This window comes from Pseudomyrmex gracilis, unplaced genomic scaffold (genome assembly GCF_002006095.1).
Source record: "Pseudomyrmex gracilis isolate BER0280 unplaced genomic scaffold, ASM200609v1 scaffold_144, whole genome shotgun sequence".
NCBI classification, from domain to species: domain Eukaryota; kingdom Metazoa; phylum Arthropoda; class Insecta; order Hymenoptera; family Formicidae; genus Pseudomyrmex; species Pseudomyrmex gracilis.
In genome coordinates this window covers 72,395-81,879 of record NW_018020728.1, presented here as the reverse complement: position 1 = coordinate 81,879, position 9,485 = coordinate 72,395, and the positions used below count along the sequence as shown (strand labels likewise).

The window sequence follows — 9,485 nt, the reverse complement described above, 5'->3', positions numbered from 1 at the left end:
CGGCTTATCTGGACGGAGCGCGCGGTATACCGCGCGCTCGTAACAGTGAAACTAATCCCGCGAGACTTAATGAAACGTATTATTTTAACTCATTTACCGGCACGCGAAATACGATAAGGCCTGCGTCTACATTGAGAATGAGAAGGAGAGAAGAAACTCGCGCCAATCGCGATAGAGCGCGCTCGACCGGCGTTGGCCGATAGTAATTTTTTAAGCGCGCCATTATCGCGCGACAACATTCGGCCACAATTAAGATCGTCCCGGACACGTTCGGGATGTGTTTGCGCGCGCTGTGTTTCGCCGCGCGCAAACATATCTCGGCGCGAATATACGTATATGTATTATAGCGGAGAGAGTCAGTTTTTATTATCAATCTAACATAATCCGTACCCGCGCGCGATCAAGTTTCCGGTGCGCGCTGATTATTACGGGGGCCTCGTGTCGCTTATCGTTAAAACGCGCGTTCCCGCCAAAGTGCCCCGCCCGTCGGACGTTTTAAAACGCGTGTAATATCGTCGGAGCGACACTTACGGTCGCGATCGATATACGCGTCGTAAATTCGCGTTTAACGAGCACGATCGGCAAAAAAAAAACAAGAATAGTTTTCTCCAAAGCGAGAAAAGCGTGTAACCGGTATATCCGGCATTGTCCCGTACCAATTAACGGATGGACAATTACGGCGCTTGACAACCGTGATAATGAAGCTGAATCATCCGGAGAAACGACGACGACGACGACGCGAGAATAAGAAGAGAGATTTGCGCGAACAATGGAGGTCTATTAATTCTCGATCGTCCATCGATCGAGAACGGCGTTTTGACGACGGAAAACCGCGCGACGCTGCTGCCCGGCTGCGAGTCGTGTTTAATAAGTTTGATTAACCGAGATGCCGGTTCCAATTAATTCGCTTCATTAGCACCCCGCGTTTGATTTCGCGTATCTCGACGACTGCTGATTAATTTGGTCGTTTAATTGATCGATCGAAAAATGAGCCGAGTGATCTTGGCTCTTATTTCCCGCTCGAGAAACGAGTCCGGTATCGAATATACAATGAGACAATTAATAACCGCGGGAATATTCAATTTTCCAAAATAAAAAATCAGAAATGAACATGTCGAGAATAAATTAACATGGTAACGTTTCGTTCGAGCTTCATTAACGTTTAATATTGAAACATCATTGCGGAGCGAGATGTTTTGTGCGCGTATGTGTGCAATTGCACTTATATTTATTTGCATTTACGTCATGTATTTATTAAATAATTGACATGTTTATGTAGCAGCAGGATTTCTCCAAGTGACATTTGACATTTTGTAATAAAAGATAGTTGTATGGACGAGAAACTCGATTATCTCTCTCAATAGCAACGATTCTTTCACAGAACTGTCTACAAGGTTAACGAGACACAAATTTCTAAAAATGTGTTTCTAAATTCACTTGAAAATCACAAAATTTTGCGTCGCATTACAATTTTATTTGTTCATAAGGTTTGCGAGTGATTTTTTCCTCTCCTTTGCGTTGCAATCATATTTATTCCGCGGAGTTGCAAACCACGTATAATTACGTATGCTTTCAATTTACAAATTCATTAGCATGAACTGATTAATACGTCGATAATCGTCTACAAGTTGCGTTATACCGCCGTGTTATTAATTTTCACCGAGTAAATTACGGATCCTGCTTTACAACGTGTCGGCGTCGTGGAATATAAATTTATTGGAATGCAAAAGAAACGAGAAAATCTCTCATAGCCAACTCTTGATATAAAACTTCGCAACATTCTCTCGTAAATTAAATTACTAAAGACTTCAATGTGTTTTCGTATTAATTACAAGAGAAGAAAATATATCGTCGAATTATTAAAAAAAAAAAAAAACAATTATATTAAAATGGAAAATGGTTGAGAGAGCGATTCTATTTCTGGCGTCCGTGAAATTTTTCGGGAGTTAATGTTCCGACGCGAAAATAATGAGGGCCGGCGATAGCAAATCTCCGAATGCGATCTACCGACATCGGCCGCATATCCGTTGTTCCGGGCACGAAAGGAGAGATCCGGTACGTTTAATTACGGGGGAAACTGAGAAGTGAGAGGGAAGGAAAGGGAGAAAGAGAGAGTAACTCACGTCCGACGTGGTAAATTATTCCTTTTTGGAAGCGGGGCGATTATAAAGCGATTATCGACAAGGATCGCTCCCGTCGACGTGGCGCGCTGCGTGTGTACGTCGCGTACATCGTGCGATTTTTTTGCGCGTCGTCGTCCAACCGACGGCGTCTTCTCGCGAAAAACAATTTGCGAAGACACCCCCTTTTGCGCGCACCCCGGTAATTACGGCTCGGTCATTGCGATAATGTCGTGTGCTTAAGAATTACCGCGCGGCGCGCAAAGTTGGTTTGTCGATACCACCCCTTCTTCTTATCGAATATATATATATATACATATATGTATAGGTGCCCGACGGCGGCATCGAAAATTATTCAATTTTTCGCGCGGGATTGCCTCTTAAAATAATGAGACGCTGCGCGAGAAATTACCGCGCGCGGAAAACAAACAATTTCCGCGCCCGTGTTATCGGCGTCAAATTACGTGGCCGAGTCCTGCGTTATCGAATTTACCATCTGAACGTTGGTCGAACGCTGAAATTATCGGCAAGCATTATGCAAAAACTTGTCTGTCACAAAAAAAAACTATCACTTCTTTTTGTTTCAACCCGATTTTTATCTAGCTGTATTTACTTGCGTCAAATCGTATAACAAGAAAAAAATTATGCTTTGTAGGAATTCTATATTACACAGAGGATAAACAAAAACAAAATACGGGAATACAATTTTGTAGATTGTTTTTTTAATTTATTTTCACTATATCGCTAGACAGAACACGAATTGAGTCATTCGATGATCATACAATTCTATGGCTCTGCACGTCGATTAAAATCACATTTTGCTATTTACAGGATTATTATTTACAAGCGAAAGAACCCTGCGCCATAACAGGGCAAACTCTCTCTCTCTCTTTCTCTTTTCCTCTCGAGCTAATGTATGTAAGAATGTATACAATCTTTTTATGTGCAATCTGAATGATCTATAAAGCTTGAAAAGAAAAGAAAAATTTTTTTCTATCAAATCGATAATAGAACTTATCGACTTAACGATAGACTCTTTTTTGCCACAACAAGATAATATATAATATCATTGACAATACTATTAATGGTATCAATAATATTATTGTTATACATATATATACATATATATATATACATATATATATGTATAACAATAATGTACATATATATGTATCAATAACATCAATAAAATTATCAATAATATTATTAATATTATTAAATATTATCGATAATGTTATTAGCGTACGATAATATTAGTATTAATGTTAATATTGATATGTCGTGACAATTTATATGTCCGATATATTAATATTACAATCTACAAAGTGTAACACATACTAAAATATAAGTAAAATTTCCTGCGTACTTTTTTTTATAATTGCTATACATATATTTTCTTTCTTTCTCTGTTATGACGCACGGGATCCCTGGCCTAACATTAGCAATAATAATAATAATTAATAATAATAATAATAATAATTAATAATTAATAATAATAATAATTTAAATTGTGTCAGTACATTTCTCGGAACATCGATCGACGAGAGGAATACTGTTTGCTCGACGTGTACGGAGCAACGACTTAAATACAATTGCAAATACAATTTGTTATTCGCTGGGATCTCTCGCTATTAGTTTATTACGGAAGTTTGGCACTCACTTTTATCGCGTGTGTTTGCGTTCGCATATTAATTCTCTTTGTTTCGTTTTTATTTTATTTACACTCGCCCTTTCTCAAAGTTCTCGTGAGAAAGGTCCGGGATTATATTTCCGAGAGAGTTTACGCGCGCGAGACTTTTCTTCGATCCGTAGTTGCTGAAACATCTCTTTTCTATTTACACCATTCGACGAAAATTAGTTCTTATGGCGATTTCTTTTTTTTTTTTTTTTTTTTTTTTTTTAATTAATTTATTTATTTTTGTTTATGGCAAGATAAGTGTAAACGATATCCACGATTTAAAATCAGCGCACCATTCAAACAAATCGCGAACGATCGAGACTTGTTTTTTTTCTTTACTGAAAAACAGGTTTTATACACATCATTTATCTACAATATTTCTGAACGTTTTTTTAACGATCATCTTGTGTGTCACGAAAAAAAAACATTAAATTAAATAATATAAATATCTTGAATCACACATATATATAATTACGCACGGTCCGTCCCGACTAATTCGCTTGCTGCGGAACGTGTCGCAAGTCTCACGTTCCGCGGCAAACGAATCGATTGGGATTGAAAACCGTGCGGGGAACAACACGTACATAGAATGTGAAGTAAAAACAAATTAAAACACATAAAGAAGATGATGACTTTGATTTCACTCGCGAAACTTACAAGTCACACACAAGAGCGTCTAAAGTTTCGACCGAGCGTGTGCAACAAAAAAAACTCCGCGGTAAGTTAAAGGTTGATCGTTCTCGATACGATTCGCCGAACGTCGCCACTTTCCGCCGGAAACGCGTCCATTTAGCTCCGGCTTGTTCCACGGACAATGCTTCCATTAACCGGGTTTCCGATGGAAGCCCTTGCCTTCGATTTTTCCCATTGCTTTTTCCGAAACCCGTTAACGTCCGACTGAGAAAACGTCTTCTTCGTCTCCTAATCGCGACGAAAGATATTCGCGAATCTCCACGATTCCTCGCGAAGTGTCCTCCTCGTCGCGGAAAAAGAGAAGATGTTGAGAGGAACTACTTTGTGTGTGGATTTGGAGGAATTCACTCACTAACTTTCTGCCGCGAATTAACACAATCGTGAACGGCGGGCTTCGAGGTGAGCTCCTCGACGAACACCATCATTTCAGAAGAGACGACCATTGCGTCTCGGGCGATCGACCCGAAACTCGAATATTCTCTTCTGTTCAGTGTAATTTCCTTGCTCCTGGTTCTTAATCCAGGCAGAGAACGTCTAGCTACGCCTCAGAGCCACTCGAACATTCTTCGGCTTCGGGGTCGATGTGCTCGTCCTCCTCGTCCTCTTCGTGATGATAGTCTCCGGTCTCCTGTTGCCATTTGCTGACGTGATGGGTGTTCTTGTTGCTACTGTTGTTGTTGCTAGCGCCATTTCCGCCGCCACCACCTCCACCACCGCCCGATTGTTGCTGAGCCTTCGCCTCTTCCTCTTGCTGCATTCTTTTGTGTTTCGTCCGTCGGTTTTGAAACCAGACTTTTACCTGAAACATTTAACAAATTTTTCCATTGTCTTTAAAATGATCTTGCGCATGTTTTTTTTTTCGGATTGTATTGATTGTATCGGAAATAATAATTGTGTTTTCACTTATAGAAAGAAACTCGAGTCAGATTTTGTTCGGAAAAAATAGAATATTTTCATCTTGGCGAAACAAAATTATTACAAAGACGCGGAAACAGAGAACGAAAACAAGTATCGAATTTTGTCCCCTAAGAATTAAGAGAAACACTATAGGAGAGAAAAATAATGTGTGTTGAAAAATTGTGGGGTTTGCCTCGCGATTATATTAGGAAATAAATTTCAGAGAATTTCGAGATAATGATTTGATTCGCGGATTTGGGGATAGAACGCGTGTTACGGATTTCCGATCGTTGAAAAGAGTAATTCTTGGAGGCAACCTGATGGAGGCGAAAGATACGCGACATTCAACGAGAGGTAATTCGAGCGCCGGTCGTCCCCAGCGAATACCGACGTATCCCGCCAATCGATCTCGGTGGGCCAATCCCCCGTTGGCAGACACTGGGGAAGGAGGGGGACGAATCGAACCCCTCGCTCTCGCCGGGCTTGCCAAATTAAGTGGCAACTAGTTATATAAGCCTGGCCCCGACTCAACCCTGCTATGTATCAAGGAGCCACCCTTAAACGGGAGTATCCGGTTACAATGGTACGTGTCGCTGGCGTGGAAGAAAAACCGGGGGATGAAGCTGAAAAGGGAGGAGACGACGAACTCGGCAGCGCGCATTGTCCCGGAATTGACTGTTGGTTATATACGCGCTGCTCGTGAGAAAAGGGTTGGAATTAAGGGGCTCCATTTTGAAATTATCTAGGCGGAAAATCAGCATTGTGACATGAGAGGACACACACGTGTGACACAGGGGGTTGGGATGTTTGTCTAACGTCTCGGATAGTAACGCGGTTTTGACAAGACCCGGATTAGGCCCCGACATGACCGACTTTCCGCGACGAATCAAAACGAGACTGACGGTCTCGAGTATTCAAGTAAAAAGTTGTAAAAAATGGAATAAACATTTATATGCAATGAAAAATTAGTATCAGTAGTAAAGTTTACTTCATTGTATGATGTTTGTATGAATATTTCCAGCACTGTGAATATTCGCAATGTCTTCAAAAAGAAAATTGAAGCAATCTCTTTTTTTAGAAGTTACTCAATTCACATCAATTATAAATTGTTTAATTTGACGAAGCGCGTTAATTTGTTTCAGCAAAATTCTAGTAAATAAGTTCGATTAATTGAAAAATTTGATTCTTCCGAGTTCCTTGAAGAGTATCAACTGTGTATTGCTGTTACCCTCGCAATTACATCAAACCTTACAATTATAGCAAACCCTTCCATCGGACTCGCACTACGCTCAATCTAAACAACTTAAACAGCACCCCAAACTGGAATATTTCGGCTTCACGCCGAAATTAAATATATCTTACCCCTCGAAATCGTCTCAAAGTAGTTATTTACCGCCGGCCAATCGCCGGCTGCGTGTGTGGAGGAACTACATCGGGGTTGCGACACTTAACGGGTGATTAAGAGGACAAATAAAGAGAAAAAGAGAGAGAGAGAGAGAGAGAGAAAGAGAGCAACCCCTTTCGGGCAGACCATACTTTCAGGCTTACCCTCGAGAGCCGTGCACCCCCGGCACATCGCTCACAGGAGCGGCGTCGCGCGTTTAATCGAGTTACCCCCGTTTCGTAATCGCCTCCCGTCGACCCCCGGGGTTGCCATGGCGATCGCGGGCGGTCCTGAAGCCCGATTGGCGGATCCGCACGCACGCGAAAAGCCCGGACATCCCCTACCGCGCGCTGCATCCCCCTGGATGAGCCAGACGCTTCATCCCCCATCGGAACGACCCACTCTCAGCCTCTCTTTCTCCCTCGTTTTCTCTTTCCTCCCTCTTTCTCCTCGCGCCAACCTGCACCTGGATTTACACCCAGTTTAACCGCCCCTCACCCCTCCCGATGGTAACCACCGTCTCTCTTTCTCCGCGCCCTCCCATCGACGCCAGTATTTCACGGACGCGCACGTTGTAAAAATCCTATAAAAGCTTCCAACACGTTCAACGATTTATTCCCTGATATATTACCCCGCGGAGTTTAATGCGCGACGGTAACGCGCGATTGGGATATTTTTGCCGTCGTCGTCAGGAGGGAGAGCGTAAGCAGAGAACGCGATCCCGACGGAGAAATGGCCCGGACGCACCCTGCGCACTCATATACAGAGCGAGGGTTATCTTCGATCTCCCCCGGAAATCTCTCGCGGCGCATGAAATTTAATGCATCCTTAATGGACGAGACTCTCTCTCTCTCCTCTTCAGAGATGAGTCGCGCGCGGTATTTACGGTACTTTGTATACTCGCGGGTGACGTTATATCGTGCAATTATATTTATTTTCCATTGCTGTTGCGAGAGATACGTCCCGTCACTTTATTTTCAACGAAGTCTCGTATAGTTAAAGCGCGCGCTTCTAATGACAGCTTCTTTACTTCTCGTATATTTCAATTTTTTTGTATTTTTTTTTTTTTTTTTGACAGCGTTTGCCTACTGATTGGCTGCTTCTACTTCTTCTGGTCGTCATCTTTTGCGCCGCATCGCCGAGATTATACAATTTATTCCTTCTACCTTGTATCTCGCTTTTATATTTCGTCTCTTTGAGGCGAGAACGCGAACCCCATACCGTCGGACGGACACATCGTGTATGTACGTAAGGCTGTCACGGGTTCGCGGTTCGCGTATAAGGTGTTCACCTGTCACTTAGGCGCGTTATTCCGGGAGCAGCTTCAATTACGTGCCTGAGGAAGGTAGCGGGAAGCGTGCGCTCGGCTCCTCTCGGCCTTTATCCCGGTTCTAGCCGGCGGCCTAGGGTAAGGCGAAGAGCTCGCCAAGTTAACGCGGCCGCGTATTACATATCCGCGTGAGCGCGTACTTGTTATCTCGCGGGATCGACAGACTTTTGCTGCCTTTGGTTCGCATCGCGAACAGATACACGTTCGCGTCGAGCGTTTATTCCTCTCGCGAGAATTCCGTCACTCGAAAAAACAAAAAAAACAAAAAACAAAAAACTCGGTTTAATCGCCACTTAAACTGTGTAGATTTTAATTAAACTCGCTACATTTGGAAATTTTTAATTACGACGTGTAAATTTTTTGATTTTCCAATTCGCGAGAGACTCCCTCGAAAGTGTGAAAAGAATCGCTCTCGTCATAAATTTATTTTATATTCTCGATCTAAAATATTTATTTTATATTCCTGATTTAAAAAAAACTCGGTTTTTAATCACCGATTAAACGGTGTGTAGATTTTAATTATTCGCTATATATTTGAAAATGTTTCGAATTTTGTAATGTGTGTGGAAAGTTTTTTATCTCTTCCCCGATTCGACAGATTTTCCCTTAAAGTGAAACAATTGTTCTCGTCGTAATTTGTTTTACATTTTGAACATTGATTCGATTGTTTATTATATTTTTTCTGAGAGATCGATGAGCGACACCACAATGGTGACCTCATCGTCGCATGTTACGCAAGTTATCTGTAGTTTAGCATATGCGATATAAATATCGCAATGGCGCTTGAAAGTCATAAATAGGTGGAAAACATTATTCGAAAAACGAACAATATTAAATAACGACGAATAATTGATTGCGCGCGTTTTTTTTTTTTTTTTTTGCGTCATACGCGAGTTCTCACTCGACATATAAGCCGGTGACTTGTATATCGGGAATAGAATTCTCTTTATAAATAGAATATTTCTCTCTCTTTTTTAGCGCAGGCAACTTTTGAACTGTAACATCGCGAATATATTATACATATCGAAGTTTGCGGCTGATCGCTTCGATTTCCAGGAACAAGTTCTCACACACGCTCCTTGGCGGTACGTTGCGCTACTTTATGTGCGCTATTTTCAAAATCATCGACAAAGACTGATAAAAATAGTTGCTTGTCTATGCGGACTACGTCGCGGCGGTGTCGAGCGTAATAGTCGAGGTGTAGAAAAAAAACGTTTCTTTGAAAGGAAATTACGCGCGAGTTTCAATCGCATTTCGGACACGCGTCGTGCGAGATAATTAACGCAACAATGTGATAAACGCGAGCGAAATGAATGTCGTTGGACTCATCAAGGACGAAAAAGTGACACGAGACCATATATCCCCGCAATCAGTTTGATCCGC

At 41.9% G+C, this 9,485-nt stretch overlaps 1 protein-coding gene across 1 annotated transcript in view; it reads right to left on the bottom strand.

The window, feature by feature from the left end:
* Positions 1-3,371: 3,371 nt before the first annotated feature.
* LOC109857125 (homeotic protein empty spiracles-like) overlaps positions 3,372-9,485 on the bottom strand; it is a 32,871-nt gene continuing 26,757 nt past the window's right edge. Inside the window, exon 3 of the mRNA XM_020433137.1 lies at positions 3,372-5,290. Within this exon, the coding sequence (XP_020288726.1) occupies positions 5,030-5,290 (261 nt within the window). The 3' untranslated portion in view covers positions 3,372-5,029. The remainder of the gene's footprint in view (positions 5,291-9,485) is intronic.